At 39.4% G+C, this 19069-nt stretch overlaps 1 protein-coding gene across 1 annotated transcript in view; it reads left to right on the plus strand.

Annotated features, from left to right (window-relative positions):
- CABIN1 (calcineurin binding protein 1) overlaps positions 1-17934 on the plus strand; it is a gene marked incomplete at both ends in the record, with an annotated part of 48210 nt that extends 30276 nt beyond the window's left edge. Inside the window, 3 exons of the mRNA XM_010147905.1 lie at positions 9329-9511; positions 11585-11922; positions 17821-17934. Coding sequence (XP_010146207.1) covers positions 9329-9511; positions 11585-11922; positions 17821-17934 — 635 coding nt within the window. The remainder of the gene's footprint in view (positions 1-9328; positions 9512-11584; positions 11923-17820) is intronic.
- Between the last annotated feature and the right edge of the window lie 1135 nt (positions 17935-19069).

The following is a 19069-nucleotide window of genomic DNA, read 5'->3' on the forward strand; positions in this document are numbered from 1 at the left end:
GCTTGATACGAATTTATTTCTGGAGGGTGGGCTGCTTCCTATTGTCATTTTTCTGAAGATCGGTGATTTGTAAATAACTTTGACGTAGTTTTGAAACAAATATTCATATGCCTGGAAACTCTGCAAGGTGAATTTATTCCTTCTCCTCAACAAACAACTCTTGGTGAAACTGATACAAGACCCGTCATCTCTCTCACTAAATTGAATAGAGAAATGTTAATTTTACTCATGCTTACATTTCAGTCAGGAGTAATTCATTGGCCTATTTTGGTATCACATGCAGGGTGTGAGTGCGTATGGGCTATGTAGCGATCAGGCTCTTCTGTTAGCCTTTTGATGGCTTTTGACACAGAAAACAGAGACGGGAGCAAACACTTAAATATTTCCTAAATAGTATTCCCCGTGAGAAGCAGTTCTGCCTAAGACTACATCTGCTTAGGTCCTGAAGGCTGTCGAAACGTTCCCAGGAGATACATAAGTTAGATAAATATGTGTCATGAGTACATTCACTCCAAGTGAGATATAATGGAGTGTGGCATGCTGATTGCCGATGGGAGCAAAGCTGGCTGCTTGGCAGAGCCTGAAGGTGCAAGCTAAGGGATGTCTACCTTTGCCAGGGCTGGAATAGCAGTTCTTGGGTCTGCTGGCTTAGTCTAGCTAGGACTAAGCCTGGCTGTCAAAGCAGTTCAAGGTGTCAGCAGCTGAAAGAAGCAGAGTTAGGGTGATCTTTAGGAAGGCTGTGTGACCATGGCAAGTAGAATTGCAAAGTACTGCATCATTCATAATGCTTTGTAAGGTGCTGGCACAACTAAACTCTGGATACAGCATATTGAAGAGCCCCAGGAAATGGAAGTATTTGCTTTGGGGCTGTTGCAGATGGAAGGAGAGCTAACAGGCTGCGCAACGCTCGGAAGTCTTCCACTTTTATATTATTACATGTGCTGTGCTCCTCTGCATGCATTTGCATTTTGCTTGTATCAAAATAGATACTTTGGAAGTAAAATGCTCTTGACATCTTACTCGTAATCACATCACTCAAGAAAACTGGCGCCTGCATTTCTATTGTACAATTCTCAAAAACAGTAAGAAAAATATCCATTATTTGACTATTCTTTAGATTATTATGTTTTTACCATTCTGACAGCAAAAAAACCCCATCTCTATTGTTGTTCACAAAATGAATGGATTTGGCCTAAACTCAGCCTAGATATTTATTCTTTCTGAGGCCTGACAATTCTCTTATTTAGTCTTACTCTGGTATTGATATTGTTGTTCATATCTGACATAAACAAAATAAGAGCATTATACAGAGTCTTACTTACAAAGTTCTCTTCATATGTTCCCACAAGCAAACATGCTAGTTGGGATCCCTGTCATTGCTGACCTGAGACCTCTTTCGACCATTTTTGTGTGCTACCCTTCAAGAACACATGAGCTGCGAGGAAAGAGAGAAGGAGTTGTGATGGTTTGTCTAGGGAGAAGACTAAGGGGACATGTGACAGCAGTGTAACCTGAATAGTGTCGAAGGCTGTACAAAGAGGCAAAAACCCAGAGTTTCCATTTCCATGGGAGTGGGAGGCAGAGCAGATGATATTAAATTGCATTTTCAATCTGGGCATTAGAAAGCAGTGTTAGAGAACTATTAGGAAATAGTATTTAGGGGGAAAAAAAAAGTGAATCACTAATATGTTCCTGGTGCCACCATAACACTGCAGCACTTCAGTGCTGGAAGTCTTTAAAAAGTGGTGAAACAGCCATCTGGCAGGAATGATGGAGATGTAATTTATCCTGATGGAAACAGGAATGGACTAGATGAACTCCTGCGGTTCCTGCACCCTGTTTTTTCTGTTAATTTTATGTTGTTTATGGGGTTTGGGGTTTGTTTCTTTTCTTAACAAGATAGTCATCAATGTGCCTTCTAGTGTAGCAAATTATCTCATTACAAGCAGGAGAGAATTACTATACAGACAGACATCTTTTCTTGAAAATACTGGGACTGTGATCTTTAAGCATCCACCTGTAGATAGGTTAAGTTGTGAGGGCAGACTTATTTCAGACACATTATATTTAAATATGTCATTATAGTTCTGCAACTCTCCAGCATGTTCTGCTCATGGAGAAAGGTGACGAGGATATGCAGAAGTCACTGTTGAAGTTGAGAGCATTGAAAAGCTTTATATCCAGTAAATTCTGGTGATATTAGTTTTAAGTCATATATTCGATGGAAATGGGAGAAAGGAACCAGTAAATACGGCTTGTGAAGTAACTAAACTTCTTTTTCCCCATGGCAGCTGCTAGCACATATCTCCTTCAAGACGACAGAAGTATTGCTGAGTGGCAGCTGTTATTTGCTGGCTGACTAGCTGCTGTCATGTGTGTAAAATAGGCAACTTCCTTTCTCTTTTCTTGTCCTTCCATTCAGTAACATCTTTTCTTCCTTCTGTTAATCCTGTCTTTCCTGTCATCACCCCTGCCTGTTGCTGTTTTATAACCCTTCAAAATGAAAACTTGCACTTGATAATAGAAGTGCCTTTGGTAGTAGGTTTAGACTCTTGCTTTTCCAAGAGCAAAGTAGGAAACAGGAAAAACCAGGAACTCAGCAAGGACCAAAGCTCTCAATACCTGGGATGACACCATATTTATGCAGCTGAATGGCCAGTGTTTCGCACTGGAACAGACATGCTCGTTGTCCTCCTTCACACAGGCTGGATGTGTGTAGTCAGTAAAGACCAATCACAGTACAGACTTGAAGCAGTTTAAATTTATCAAGATTTTGGGCTAAGCATTAAAATTAGTTCAGAAAACAGTAAAAGCATTAAAATAAAAGAATCTGAATGAGCGATGTTTCCCAAAAAGCAGACTGGGAGATTGCTGTGAGGTCTTTTTTGCTGTAATATGCCTTTGTGGTGTTGATACCCAATTCCATATTTTCTGTGGTGGTTTGCAGATGATATATTCAGTATCCATTACTATTGCAGTGTTAAAATGTTGGTATTGTTTAAGTCTTCATCCATGTCATGTAGTATGTTGTGTGTAGCTAGATGTAACTGTCTTCTTTTGCGTTTGTCTCTGCCTGATTGCATTTGCAACCAATATTGCCCGTGCTGCCTCTAACCTTTATACAATCTCTGTTCCACAGGCATTCTCTTCCTGCTTTTACCTGTCACGGCTTGCTTTTAGTAATTGGCAAAACCTGCATGATAAACTCACTGGGAAAGGCTACTTGCTTCATGCTGTGGGAGAAGTCTCACTTCATAGTTTGTTGGTCTGTAATTCTGCAAATGTTATGAAGATGCACAGTTTTTTGTAAACGGGGGTTCTCAACATCCCGATGAGACAAAGGTGATCTCTGAGAAACGTTTTGCACCAGGTTGTCACTCATTCCAAAGTAAATAAGCTTCTAAGATGGAGTGGATATTTCTGTGCATAAAAAGAATGTCCACCTTGCGTTTTGGAATGTTAAAATTTTACCCTTCAAAATTCTCTTTCTCCAGCAGTTTAAGAGGAAATCTTTCTGTCTGCAGTACGTACCCTTTCTGGCACATGGTGCTGGATGTTTGTGGGCACTGGTACTGGGCAACATGAATAACGAGTTGGGTCCAGTTTACTGCAGTATGCTCCATTTTTACTTTTCCCCGGTTTAACCTCTCTGATTACTGAAAGTATCATACTGACATTTAGTGTGAAATTATGTAAAAAGGATTTGACTAAAGAACTGGAACATTGATGAGATCCTCTGTTGCTCTGCACTTGAAGACAGAACCACAGCGATACGGGACTGCAAGTTACCAAAACCCAATCCAGTGCTCAGTGCAGCCAGACAAAACAGACTCTCATCTTTGACTCATAAGAGAACTCCCTTTAAGCATTCAGAGGGCTTGCTGTCCTCAAGAAATTAATCTGCTCCCATGCAAATCTCTGCAATTCTTTTGGTTTTAAAAATGTGTGAGTGCCTTTTGATACAGAGCTGAATGTTGTCTTCCATTATGGGTGGAATCTGTGTTAAGAATGAGAATTGTGTGGTACATCAGGCTTCTGACTAGAGACCGATAAAGAAAAATGCTCCTACGTACGAGTACAGAGAAGAGGGGAGATACGGTGCCAGGCAGGCAGGACAAAGAGAGTCTGTACATCCACAGCCTGTCAACAACCCACCTTTATTGCATGAGAAAAGGTTATTTTTTTTAATAATATATCGTTAGTTATTCATAAGCTCTGAGCTGTGCAGTAGGATTTTTCTTTAGTGTAAATTGAATTCGCTCTTCTGAAGAGCTTTCTGTGCCACTTGTTTCTGACTTTTGACTTGTAGCTGATTGTTCATCTCGTTTTGGGTACCTTCTTGTAGTAACTGTGCACAAATTTTCCTTCAGATATCTAAGACAAAAAGATGCTATTCACAAAAAGTGAGTTATACCCTGTTGGCCTTCTGAGCCTGTTACCTACCCCCACATGCAGATGTTTCAGAGGTCTTATCCCTCCTCCTTTTAATTTCCAGAAGTTTCGAAGGATGGAGGTCAGGCAACACGATTACTGAGCTGCATAGTGATGAACTGACAGAGGCTGAATGCCTCGTCCCTATTGGCACCACGAAGCTCTGCTTCAGCCCCCTGAGAATGAGTTACGCAAGCTGGGTACCGTGAGAGATGTTACCTGGTCAGCATACTTAGCAGTCAGAGCTCTGTCGTTAGGGCTGTACGTCTGCTAGGTCAGGCCACTTACACCTTAACACATCTTTTCTCTCCCTCCTTCAGCCCGGTGAGTGGACAGTTTAGGTAACAAATGGTCCACAGGGCTTACGGTGCTTATGGCAGAATGCTGGCACAGGGTAATGGCTAGTGAAGTACTGAGCCCTTTTTTTTCCCTGTTGCATTTTAAAATTAAATAGTCATTTAGATTCCCCGAAGTTTAACACAACCTGTTACTGCTAATTGGTAGGCACGCAGGCGTTGTGCCTGGCTGCTAATGGAGCAGTGACGGTGGCATGCTGATGGCTTTTTCTGGTACAGAGGAGTAGCATGGAATAGGTATTTTTGACGTCAGCCCAGTAAATGTATTCTTTCAGGATAAGACTAATCTTAAAATGCTCTTAAGCATAGAATTAAGTCAAATGGGCTACAGATACTTTTCTAATATCTAAGACAGATGTGTTTTGGTAATGATAGTTACTTAATTATCCAAGTGTCTGACAGGATCTCACTGTGATACAATAAAGGTTGCTCCAAGCCTCATCCAGCCTGGCCTTGGACACTTCCAGGGATGGGGCATCCACAGCTTCTCTGGGCAATCTGTCCCAGTGCTTCACTACCCTCTCCGGGAAGAATTTCTTCCTGATATCTAATCTAAACCTCCTGAGGAATGAATTAAAAAAAAACAAACAAAACTCTCAATTGCCATTTCCTTAATCTTTGGAAATAAACATGAAATACTTAACGTTATATCAGCTAGAAATTTCAGCTTGTTGGGTGGTTTGGAAGCTTCCTAAAACTCGAGTGTTGCAACAAAGTAATGAAACAAAATATAACAATACCAAAGAGAGAATCTGGTATCAGGACATATTTTTAATTGGAATTTTGTTGTAGTTGCTTATGCACAATTTATATCCCTTTTTCCCTATCGTCTTCATTTCCACTAAAGATAATAATTTTGGTGCATTAATACCCAGTTGTATTTTTATCTTGGCTTTTGAAATAATAGGAAACTTTGAAGGAAAGGACCTCAAAAGAATATTTAGTCCTTGATTTATCATTTGCTTATAAATGAGGGATCACTTCAGCTTTTTGGAAAAGTTTGCCTTATTGCTGTGGGGGAACTGAGAAAATACCTTAGGTAAACAAAATCGTAGAATGGTTTAGGTTGGAAGGGACCTTAAAACACTAAACCCAGTAATTTTTGAACTCTTAAATTACGCTGAATTGGATTACAGTCTTTAATTATAGCAGAAATTATTAAAAAGCACTGATGTTCTCCTTGGATTTGCATCTTTCAAAAGGACAGGTATCAATAGCAGTTGGGAATTTGGAATTAATTTTCATGTCTCACAGACTGCAGTGGCCTTTGGCATGCAGGTTGACAAACATTAATTACTGTCTCACCTACAGTCAGCTCTTCCCTGATGAAGGAAAAACTTTGTAACACAATGAATGTATAAACGTATTAAGATACATCTTTGGTAACATAGCAAATGATGGCTATGTGTCCACCTGTCCTTGAAAACCTTCAGCAATTCTATAGGTTCCCTATGCAATTTTTTAGCTGTAACAGTTGAGCTACAGATTAGGAAAAGCTAATTTGCAGCAAAAAAGCTATTTTCTTGCTGCAATTAAAACCTATTGCCTCTTGCTCTGTACTTAGTGAATATGAAGAGCAATTATTGTATTTTTATTTTGGTTAATTGTATGTATTTGGAAATTCTCCATCATCTTTTTGAAGATAAATAAGTCCAATTCTCCCAATGTTTTTCTTATATGCCATCTCATTAATCTCTCATCATTTTATTTCTCCTCTGAATTCATTCTAGTTTATTTAGTGGTTTTTTTTTTTAAATGTGGGTCCCAAATTCAGACACCATAATTAAGCTTAATTTTCATTAGTGCTCAGTAGAACAGGAAGACTCTTAATGTATTTTTTTCTGTGAAGTTACTGATTATACATTCAAGCGTGCTGGTTTGCTGAATTGCTTTTACAATAGCATAACATTTTGGCCATTTCTGGTTTGAGAGCACTAATTCTTTACAGGCTCATGTGAATATTTGTGGTGGGATACCCAAATTTTCTACTTCTGATCTTACCTTTTGGTGCTTATAGACAGATTTATTTATTTATGCTCAAATAATTCTGTAGGAAATGAAGGCCAGCTGGCTAATAGCTTTGACCTTTTATCCTTTGTAAAGATAGGTACTACACTTTGTTTTCCATTCCCTGGAACTTTACCCATTCTCTGTGAGTTCACAGAAATCAATACTAATGAATGATGGCTGCTGCCAATTTCTGAAATACTTCAGTATTTTCCAATAGGCCCACTTAGTTTAAAAGCATCTATTGCGTTCAAGGTAATGTAAAATAGTAGGATGTTGTCTTAATAGTGATCTTCCTCTGGTTTTCAGTGAATAAGGAGCCCAGTGTTAATATCATTAATACTGGGGGTTTTATATAATTAACGTATTGAAAGAAAAAGAGGATGATCATACATACCTAGACCTGTGCTCATTGCAGTAGAAATTTCAAGTCAAAATAGCTAGCTGTTCGTAAGGAGGTGTTTACATTTGTTTCCCATAGGGAAAAGCTTCCCTGTCATGCATACATCTGAAATTTAACAAGCTGAATCACTCTCTGTCTTTGCATGCTGAGAAGTTAGTGTCATTTCCTAGTGGCCTGGTATCACTCTTGCATATTTGTCTAGCAGGTCTTGATTTACATTCTAATGCTTCATCTGTCGTAACCCAGAACTGACCTCCAGGCTTATGGCAACAGTTGGAAATTTGCAGGTTTTTTTTTTCTTCCCTAGATGAGTAATTCAGCCTTTTTGCCACAGATGCAGAAACTTCCTTTAAAAAACATTATCAAGGGAGCTACTGTAAATGTTTTTCCTGATGCCAACTGGGAGTTCAGTAGTATCCATTTGTACTACAGAAGGTTATTAAAGCTTTATAGACGAGTCATTTAAAGGTTGACTGACCTTTCTTCAGAATTCTTCTTGTCCCATTCTTTATAATTACCTTCTTTCTGTATAAAACTTGTCATCATTAACCAACTCTAACTTCCAATTAGGAAGGAAATACTGTTGCCCCGTTCTTTTTACTAGGATCTGTTCACTGAAAGGGAAGTTCTTCTTTGTGTGGTAGAGAGAAGCCTATGGAGTGCATCAAATTTAGTTTAAATTTGTTGGATTCTTAATTAGCAGAACCTGATCTGCAAGCTGACGGTCTACAGAAGGATTTATCTTGATAAAATAAATTTATAAGAGGCCCTTAGCTCTCTCCTGAATAAGTGCAATTCAGATGGAGCAGAAGAAATTTAATTAAATTATCAGCTCATCTCAAAGCAAGGGCTTTTGCTTTTTTAATTTTCTTTCTTGATCTTATCACGAAAATTAATGAATAAGAATGCAGTGAAACTACCTAGACAATGGATATAACGTGCCTTTTGGTTAAGCTATGCCTGTATCTTTAGCAGAAAATGGAAATTACCCTTCTGGGCTACAGATTTAGAGAGAATTTCCTGTATCAGAATTTTATGTTGGACACTGAATTATGTTGGCACAACCAATATTACAGAAAAGTCACAATTTCCCATCTCAGTGGGAATATGTTTACATCCTTCTGTTGGAGATACTCAGCTGCATTTTTTTAGTCATGCAGGGTTGTCTCTGACAACCCTTGATGTAGACTTGGGTTATATCGGGCAGGTTTCAGACATGGGTGGAAGGTTTTCACTTGCTTCTTTGTCCTGAGGTGTGAATTTTATCCCCTGTGGTGAAGTCACAATCCCATGCACCTTTTCCTGTGCTGTAACAGCTGTCAGCAGATTAACAATTTAGTTGTGACTGTCACGTAGTCAGCAGCCAATCTACACTACTCCACTGGCAAGGCAAAGGCACTGCTCCTATTCTTCTGTCGAATGCCTTGAAGTCCAAGAGTTTTCCTGTCTATCTTAGACCTAGTTCTTTGATGTATTGTTTATTTGCTGTATCAAATCACCTTTCAGAACATTTGGTGAACAGCATCTAACACCTACAGGATAGATGGCATCAGTGATCACTCCTGTAAGTCTTTGCCCTCTAATGGATTTGTTTTTTCTGTCCTTCACAAAATCATTTTTACCAGTATTGTTACTGTTGGTTTTCTTCTGTCATTTGGGCTTCGCTTGTTTCAGACTCAAAATTTTCCTGGGTGCTTTTCAAGGTAAATGGCATACTAAACATGGGAGATATCACGGGACAGTAGTAGCTGAAATATTGCATCCTTAGCCTAACTGCTGTTGAAAGTTGAGCATCATTGCTTATAATCAAATTCCAGGATTATATTGTAGGAGGAAATGTGGTGGGGCAGGGAGCTCTCTATTACATTAATTTTAAATAACACCTTGTGAGAGAAGACGAGGGGTTTAATTTCTTAGCACAAAGAGGCGAGAGGGAAATGAGAAGTTAAGGTAGACAACTTAAAAGAAAATAAATACCTTTTAGACAAGGGCATTGGTGGTTGTTAAGGATCCTGTATTGCACTTGTAAGAGGTTTGCAGTGTGGCTGCAGTTTTATGTGGCTGCTGCCAAGATGCAAGTAACAGCTTGGTAGGTATGAACTGGTGCATTCCTTCTTTATCTCTTTTGCAGAGAGGAGTCAGGATAGCACCGCAGCAGTGCTGTCTGACTCCAGTTCCACACAGGATATGTTTAATGAGCCTGCCAGTTCTCAGGACAGCCTGAGGAAGACTTACACAGAGAAGAGGATTTCTGTTACCTGTGCTGATACACTGATGCCCAGCAAAGAGACCCTGGGATCTACAGAGGAAAAGAGTATGTCCGATTTACTAGATGTCAGCTGGTATATTCTCATTAAAATGTTTCTTCTGGCATGCAGATGCACTGAAAGATGCGCAGCGACTGAGAATTTTAACTTGGCTGCATGATGTGTGTGGCTTACATTTGGAACTGTGCTTTGCTTATGTGGCCATCATCCCAATTTGTACTACCTGTTAAACCTTACAAAGAGAAGAGTACCGATAAACTGCTGTCTGTGGCGGCCCTTTGACTGGCTTGCTGCCTTTTAGGTTATTATTTACTCTTTCTTAAATGTTTCAGATCTCAAATCTAAGGAGCACTTCATTGAAGATAATCTCAAACAAAACGTTTTTCCTTTTCTCCAGGTATAGATGCCCTTTTGGTTCTGGCCCAGTTGCAGCTTGATACTCAGTACATAGAAAAGCACAAGTAGTGGAATTCAATGTTTTATTCCATTGGATACTTTGTTTTAATAGAGAAGCGGAATTGCTCTCTACCAAATTTTTCCGTATATAATAGTACTAAGTGTTCTGTATTCCACTGGAAAAATGGTTTCAAAATCCATTAGCTGAAATTTCCCTTTGTCTGGTGTTTGTGCAGTTGGACCTGGCAGTAGATAGAGATGCTGGACGTAGTAGGGAAATAGAAACAAGACCAAGGTATAATTTTGTCCATCTTCCTGGGTTGTGGCCCTTCGTGGGGTCTTTTTTGCCAGTTCACACTATATTTTAGTCCCTTCTAATTTCACAGATCCAGAAACCATGGTATGTGGATAGTCCTGATTCACTTCACTGATCTCACTTAAAACAACTGCCAACTAATCATCTTTTTGTTCACAGGCTTGGGGTAGCTTGTTTTACAGAATATTTTACTTCAGTCTTGCCTAAGCTTGGGAAGTCTGTGGTGATGTTTGCATCAATATGGTGAAGTAGATGCCATTTCCTAGTTTTGTAAAATAGTACTTACATAATCGCTAAATCCAGTAATCTTTTGGGTACTAGACTAAAAACATGGCTCTTTTTCAGGCTTGCAGCGAGCTGTGTTATTGTCATCAGCTGCCTGTCACAAACACTGTGTTGAATGCATTCTTACATTTCTGACACTTACTAGCACAATCCTGTTTTTCCACAGAGCTATCTGTAGAGTAAAATTATAGTAAATACATAGACTGTGCAAGCATATTTTGAACAAACTGTTCTGGAAAACATGCTGGCTCAAAGTTGAGCCTTAGCAGAGAAAAAGTTAAGGAGCAGCTTCATACTTGAGGATGAAATACACTTTAGGGTATCTCTAGATGGCCAGGAGATAAGATCTAATGTAGGAGGCTCTTTATCCTAGTAAAGTCAAAGGCACAGTAAACTTCCATGACTACATATCAAAGTTAAAAAAATTAATCTGCATGCAGCACGCACGTTTTCAGCAATAATGACTAGCTAACAGGAAGTGTGGAAGTTCTCACTGTCACAGATGTTTTCTGAAGTGATATTTGGCATCCTTCAAGAAAAGATGGGTCAATTGAGCTAGGAGTTACTAAGTTAATTGCAGAAATACTTGGATGGAACTGTAGGTCCTACATTATTCAGAAAGCCATGTTAGCTACTGCTAATCATTCTGTCCAAGCCTAAATTGTGTTCTGGAAGTGTGTTTTTCTAGGTAAATTGTTAAGAATGATACATTTCACTTGGCAGGATGGCTTTAATTTTCAGTTCCTATTTCTTTTCTTTGCAATAGGATTTAATTAAATTCACAGTTTCATTTTGTTGTTGTGCCCCCTCCTCCCCCATCTTCCAACAGTGTGTAAAATCCTGCATTCTGTAAGGTGTGCCGAATTCTTACTGTTGCTCAGGGAAAAACCCAAATAAAGACAATGGAAAGATCCGTGTGTGGCTCTGTTAATGAACTGAGTATTACTTATTCATTAAACATCAGGAATTGTCATTATTTTTTCAGGAACCACTCAATAATTCTGTCTGTGCTTTAATGAAGAAAGCTATTACCATTTGTTGTATTTAATTACTGCCATTTTGTATGTTTCATTTGCTATTTTGTAATTTTCATTGCCACTTTTGTCTTCTCTTAACCTTCCAGTTGCAGGAAAGTCAGAAGAGCTGCTGGAGAGCTCAGAACCTTACCATCCTGCTGAGCCAACTGGCCAAAAAATTGTGGTGGATCCTCAGTCTGCTTCTGGCAATCCCACGAAAGCTCCGGTCCCCCCACCCTCACAGTGGGAGTGCAAAAAGAAAGCTGACCCTTGCGGAGATGCATCTGAATTTCCTCACGGTCTTCCAGCAGACCTGGAGGAACAGCGGAAGTTCCTGACGGAGCAATGCATTGCCTCCTTCTGTTTGTGTCTCAGCCGCTTTCCCCAGCACTACAAGAGCCTCTACAGATTGGCGTATCTGTACACGTACAGCAAAACACACAAGGTGAGCAGGCCACCGGGGCAGTAGCTGACTACCTGTGTTTACTGCCGCAGTAAACAAACCGCACTGGCACTTGTACTGGTTCAGGAGTCTCAGTGTTGAAGTACTGCAGGGAAGTTTGTTTAATGCAGTTTGGATTGGAACGATGCTGTGGGAAGTCTTCAGCTCCTGGATTGTCTGATTCATGTGTGGGTGAGGGCAGTTGAGTAGAAAATTTCTTTGTTTATTACTGAACGAAGTAATTTTTTGTTATTCAGCAGAGAATTAACCTTTTAGATATGTCACATAAATTGAGATGTTCTCATAAAAATGACAACAATTATCTATTTTACTAAATAAGTGGACTGAAATTGACTTGGAAGCAGAATTTCATCAGTATTGTGTAAACACATCAAGTGGCACAGACTTTCTGGGTATCTTAGGTCTTTGTAGAATTAAAGTTTTCCTACTGTCAGAGCATAGAGGTCATCTTGAGTAAGACAATTATTTCCTGTTTAGAAATCACTGAGTGAAAGTCAGTTGGCAATCCTACTGCTCATGAGCTGGTGATTTTGGATTAAACAGGGATAACAATGTCTTGATGACTGTAATAGTATCAGTTCTTATTTGATGTGAGGGCAAAATAACTTGCCTCCACCAACATGACCCTGGCATATTCTTCATAATGAAGTTAATTTCAAATGCCTTCTGCTATGAATTATCATTGTTTTGGTTTTAAAATTAGGTAATTCTTTATTTTGCTTCAGCATACTTCTGTTGTTACAATCCTTTTGTCTCTCTGAAGTATGTTAGTACAATGTGTATGAATAGTAGGTTGAAATTATCAGAGCTGTTTCACTAATTGTCAGAATCAAGGTTTGAACTGACAGATTTTGTATTTGGAAGTCTTGTGTTGTGTCATATGCTGCACTGCATGGCTTCCTGAATTCTCTTCCGCACCAGTACTGAAGCTTGTGTGAATAATAGGGAAGGGAAGGTCATGGAAACAAATCAAACCCTTTGCCTCATGGCAGAAAACATACCAGCAGTCCTGCTGTGAATCGAGCAGTAGCACGTCTTACCAATCTCCTGAAAGGTGATGAATACTCCATTTGGCTCTACAGTGATTATCCAGAGAAACATTACCATTTTTTTAAGGATAGCTTGTTTTGAAAACATTCTTATGCTGTTTGGGTGTGACAGTTGTTAATTTTTCCATGGAGCTGATCATTAACAGGAGCCGTAGATTCCTGCAATCTGTCATTACTGTTGCTGACAAATGATTTTGTATCAACATTCAACAAAAAAGGCTGCCTGTTTTCAATTTATTGGTTCAAATAGCATGTCCTTGCCTGAGGAACTACTTGCAACATATTTTCTTCTATTTTTTTTTTCTTGATGAAGTCTTCTCTTTTGAGTTTTGTATATCACTCCCTATATAAATATCAGCCTAGTGATTTGTCATGTTTTTCTGTATGAAATACCCATTGTTGTCTAAATCTGTCTCCTCTTGGAACTAAGGAAAATGGAATCCTGCCTGTTTGAGCCTAGTAGTTACCAGGTTGGCTTCAACCAGCTAGTTGTTGTGGTATACTGTCCTTTTCTATAACTTCTCTGCATAACAAACAACTGCTTAACACTGCCCCCCCCAAAAAATCTCCCTACTGATATATGTACACTACAGACTTTAATGAGGTTACAATTTTCTTTCTTTGATGACTCATCCAGGTTCTTTTGTAGAGCAATGTCAGATGTCTGTGTTTTAATGGCACACTCGTACGTCTTTGTGAACAACCTTAAAACACAACATGCATCTCTGCATTTTCAGCACCAACTGGAGTAAGAAGTATGCTTAGATACACTGATGATAAGCATGGCATTTTTAAAATGAGAGAAATTACATCTAGTTGAGTTGCTGTGGTGGCAGAGTGGATTACTGGTAAAGTTTAGAAAGCTGAAATTAATTTTTAAATGCATTTAACCATCTTGGAAAATTCAGCATTTAGGTACCAGTGCCAGGATTTTGTATGAAGAATTTAGACTGATGGCCAAAATTCATGGTTGGCTGGGAAAGGAGAGGGTTGGCAGGTCTCCACAGTGCATAGAAAAACAAGTTTTCCACATGCAATCTGTTTTCTCCCATTTTACAGTATTAGTGGTTTTGCTGTTGTGAGATAAGTAAAAATAGTTGTTGAGTGCTTTTTTTAAAATCCTTTTCAAAATCTTTCAGCATTCTGTTTGGGTATGTGTTTTGGTTTTTGTTTTCCCCTGTGAAATCTTCCTTCTTCCTTTTTGGGGGATATTTCTCTTTGGTTTGTTTTGTTATCAGAGCAAATTTGTACATAGCTGTTATCTGTTGGAATAAATGTGCAGGAAAGGGAGGATGAATTTTCAGAAGTTACTTTGTTGACAGTCTGGACAGTGGTTTTAGAGACAAGGTGAATAGGAAACTGTCTTGAAGTACAATCTTTGTGATTTTTAGCTCCAAAGTGAGGGTGGGCAGAGTTTGGAAGGAAAATATTGGACATGGCAAGACGCTGTTCATCAGTACAGCTAAAAAGTTTTGTGACAGGTATTTGCCTTCTTGTCCTTATGGATCAGTGTGTAGAACTGGTCTGATACTCTGCAATCACAGATACTGGTCGTAGGGCTTAGGTTTTTTTAAGTTTGTATCTACTCCATTATTAACAGAGCCTTTAATGGCTTTAATTAATGTCAGGTACAACATAATGTCAGTAGCATGACAGTTTAGCCAAACTAATCACAGTACCTGCATGTAAAAAGTACAGGATTATATATATGTAGGTTTATTATGTACTTAGAGAGAGGCATAATCTGTAAGCATAATAGATGTAAACATTTCAGGTAGCAGCAGTTTAGTAGTAACAGTTAATTCAATAGGCTACCCTTCAAAGTCACTAGACTTTTTATTTTGCTTTTATTTGATCCAGTAGCAGGTTTTTTTTGAGACAAAGCCTTCTAACAGACTGTAAAAGAAAATAGAGGGAAGGATTAAGGTATAGTGGGATGTTTTGTACACCTCTCAGAAGCACTTCATGGGGTTTCCAAGATAGGTAATGGTAGCTGCTGACACCATTGAGTTAAGGGGTATCCATCTCAGGTGACTCAGCTTTCCACTTGGTTGACCATAAGAGATTTTCCTTTTCCACTTTAACAATTCTGGTCAACTTTTCTGCAAGTAATTGTACCCTGTCAGTCATCTTGTCTTTGAATCTTGGGGTGATGAAGGTGTGGGAGGCAACAGCTGAACTGGAAAGAGTACTTCATAATTGCCCTGAGTCAGACAGCTAAATCCAGCATTTCAGACTGGCAAGCAGTGTGCCAAGAAAAATAAATCCTTTTTGCAATGTCCTGGATCCCTTCACCCACTTCTAATAACTTCATCAGCTAAAAACTAAGCAGAGCAGACTCTGTGAAATCTAATGAGTTGAGACCTGCTCGGGCCTATTTACTGGGAATAACTGATCATGCTGATTTCAGGAGAAGGGTAGTGGAAAATCTGGAACTACATCTTTTATTCCTATTAGTTTTGATTGTGTGAAGTTACCGTGTAATTGCCCCATTTGTCTGAATGATCTTTTTTCCTCCGAGCTAGGTTACTGTCATCATCTTGTTCGATACAAGCCTGTGAGTTACAGGTACCAAATACCTGTAACATGTGCCAATGGATGGTCAGTGTAACGTGCATGGCAGATTGCTGGAGTATGACGCTGCCCTTCGTGATCTCTTAATGTTTTTGTCTTAAAACTTAGATTCAGGGATAGCTAAAATTTGTTTAGACTGGGATTTTATATTTAAGCTTTGTGGTGGCAGCTTTTTTAAGGGTTTTGTTTTCCTTTAATTTTTATGTGATAGTTTGAACTGTAAGATGCAGGTTGCCACACATCAGGCAATTTGTTACTTCGTTTTACGCTTGGAATTTACTTACGTTTCTCATTACTATGATTGGCATAAACTAAAGCATTTATGTCCCTGGATCTTGGACATTGATAGGCTTATTTTTGCTGGATTCTGATTTTATTCAAAACAGGATGACTTTCATGGAAGTCCAGATTTTCGTAGGTTCTCTTCTGTGTTGTATTTTTTTCTGTATGTATTTCAAAGTATTTTGCAGGCTTAAGTTAATAGGATTACAGAAATACATATTACAAAAGAAGTACTGTAGGAAAAAGTTAGAATACAGTTAAGCTTACATACTTTGTTTTCTTAAACTGTAATTAAATTTGATGCTTGGTGATAATAATTAAATTTACTGGTTCCCTTGGCTAGCCAGAAAGTACCTTGTGATGTTTATGAGTGAACATGTATTTGTTCCATACCAAAAGAAAGCTTATCCAAATCACCTTGACTGTCTATATTCATGTAGGTCCTGTGTAAGTACCTCTATCAGCTCTCTAAATGAAGGATTTTTGACACCCGTAAATATCTGGTTAGTGTTTCCAATGTTCAGCTTTCTTGCCCATGAATTAGCACTTTGCTAGAGGGGATGCTCTAATTCTGCTAAGACATTTGAGTTTTCTGCATGATTGCTGTCATTAGGAGAAAAGCACTTATGATTGAGCAGAGCTTTTACGGTTTCACCAGAGTCTTGTAAAGAAAATTATTGGTAAGACAGGATAAGAACTTTGCTAACTCCCTCCCCCACCACCACCAAAAAGAAGGTCCTATTACAACTAGAATATATTTCTTGGGTAGACATGATTTAATCAGATTTATGATTCACAGGAGTGTATTTCCAGCCCACAATACAAATCAGAATTCAGCGTTCTTGTTTGTCTCTACAAACCAAACATCCTCCTCTTAAGAAGATTTTGATCTGCTCTGGAGTGAAGTTGTCTCTACAAAAGCCAGTCTAATGCGACTCAAATGCTACTTTCTAATGCTGAGAGCAAAAATGAAGTAAAGCACAACTTCTGTCAGTGAAACCTTACAATTAATGATTGTCCCATCTGTTAGTAGTGTTGTGCCTGGAGCCAACAGCTGTCCCTAGTTCTCAACCACACACGAGACGTTCATGCATTGAACTCTGAGGCGTAGTGCTTTGATGAATTTTTGATTGTTGTCTGTCATGTAGTCTCCTACTGATACTTTTTTCTTAACTCACTGAAGGCTATTAAGCAAATTTGGTGATGGGCATGGAATTTTCTGGAGAGGGGAAATGAAATTACGAGGGGTAATGTCTGGGTAGAGGTAAAAGGCCTGAATTCACCACCCCACTAAAAGAAGACTGCAGCTGAAGCCTAAAGGTTGCCTCTTCTGTTAGGCCTGGGTGCTGGCAGGTAGCTCGTCCTAGGGAAGAGCTGAGGGGCAGCTTCCAGAGTGCGTGTGTGGGGAAACTGGGAGGGACTGGGGGAGAAGGGTGTGTGCAGTGAGGGGCCTGGTGCGTGGAAGAAGGCTGCAGGGATACACAGGACAGCGAGATCTACTGTTTGCTAAGAAACTTTATCTTTTTATATATACAGTATTATACATTAAGCATTAGAATACAACCTTTAACAAAAGCATTAAGGTGTTTTAAATATATCTGTGGCTCAGGTTTCTGTAAGTGATAGGACATGGAAAGTTGGTCTCATTGACATGAAGTCAGGTTAAAAAAAAACCAAGACAAGAAAGCAAAACTTGATGCTGTGAGGATGGATTCAGCAGCTGTATGGGACTGAGCAGTTTGCTGGGGCTGAGCAGTCTGGATGTGTGCTCCAAGAGGCAAACTGGCTTCCCTCTCCTGAGGGATGTCTTCTCCAAACCACATGCCTCTACAAATACTATTGGAACAGCAGCTACCTGGAAAATGAAAAATGAGAGTGCAGGTTAATAGATGAAAGCAAGTGAACACTTTATACATCTACCTGTGGTTGTGTTTCGTCCCCTGCCTGCAACTCACCTGCCCCGTTTTGTCCGCAGAACCTGCAGTGGGCCCGCGACGTGCTGCTGGGCAGCGGGGTGCCCTGGCAGCAGCTGAAGCACATGCCTGCACAGGGCCTCTTCTGCGAGAGGAACAAGACCAATTTCTTCAACGTAAGTTTATACAGCTAATAAACACACCCGTACTTTCTCAGCCATCGTTTAACACCTCTTCCTCATTTGAACGGTTTGCAAAGGGACTGTAATGTGACTTTCAGCAGAGGAGCCTTAAACAAAACATATGAGCTGCTAAAGGAAAGGTGGAATTGTATCATAGAGAGATTTACTGGGCTTTTCCTCTCTTGAAGGGAACGACGTTAGAGATTATTTCTGATGAGCTTGAAAACATGGGGAGAGAAGCACCAACACTTCTCAGTTAGGCATCATTTGCCATATACTTGATAGCTGAACCCCCTATAAAAATTCAAATTCCGTTCATCTTAATTATCCTCTTGTTTACTGTTTCTCAACTAGACTTGCCCTTGTTATACTCAAAAAAAAGTGCTAGTTGCTCTAAGAAGTCTCTGGATTTGGAAGGAGCTTTCTTGTATTCAGTTTTGGTAGCATGGCTCAGCAGAAAGAGTATTTCCAGGTCCCACAGTGTAGTAGCAGCACTGTCATACAGAGCGTCCCTGTGTCTGTGATACCTTCTAGCCCACAGGGGTGTCCCTGTCTCTCGGTAACATGGGACACACAGTGATTCTGACACTTATATGAGCATTCATCCATCAAATTGTTTGTGACTGCCGTTGTCTTCAGCATCTCTGGCTTTTCTGCGGTATGTTGTAGGTTTCTGTGCCTTCTGCTCTTCCGTGATACAATTCTGTAGCTGGTTTGTGGCTTGCAGCGTGTGGCCAGAACATGGAGATGTTCTGATGGTCTTTCAGGATGATGTTATATGTTTGTCTGTGATTGCAGTGACGGAATTTTATGTCTTTGCTTTCCCATCCAGTGCTTCTGTTTTAATATTTTAATTGTTGTGAAATTCATTTCCATGTTATACCTGTTAACATCTATCTTAATCTTTGCTGTATGTTGTGTTAATATGCACCTCTGTGAAAAGTGTAAGGTAAGTGCTCTTCTCTGATTATAATCCCTCAGTTTGGTGGAACAGCTAAGGAATACCAACAGTGGTTCAAAACTGTACCGTGGATCAGTTTGCCAAAAGAGCTGCTGTGTCATTCCACCTTTCTGGATAAAGTTTTAATTAACAAATACTGGCAACCTAACAGCGTATAGACCAAACGGT

The sequence above is a fragment of the Eurypyga helias genome, unplaced genomic scaffold, assembly GCF_000690775.1.
Source record: "Eurypyga helias isolate BGI_N326 unplaced genomic scaffold, ASM69077v1 scaffold10930, whole genome shotgun sequence".
Taxonomy (NCBI): domain Eukaryota; kingdom Metazoa; phylum Chordata; class Aves; order Eurypygiformes; family Eurypygidae; genus Eurypyga; species Eurypyga helias.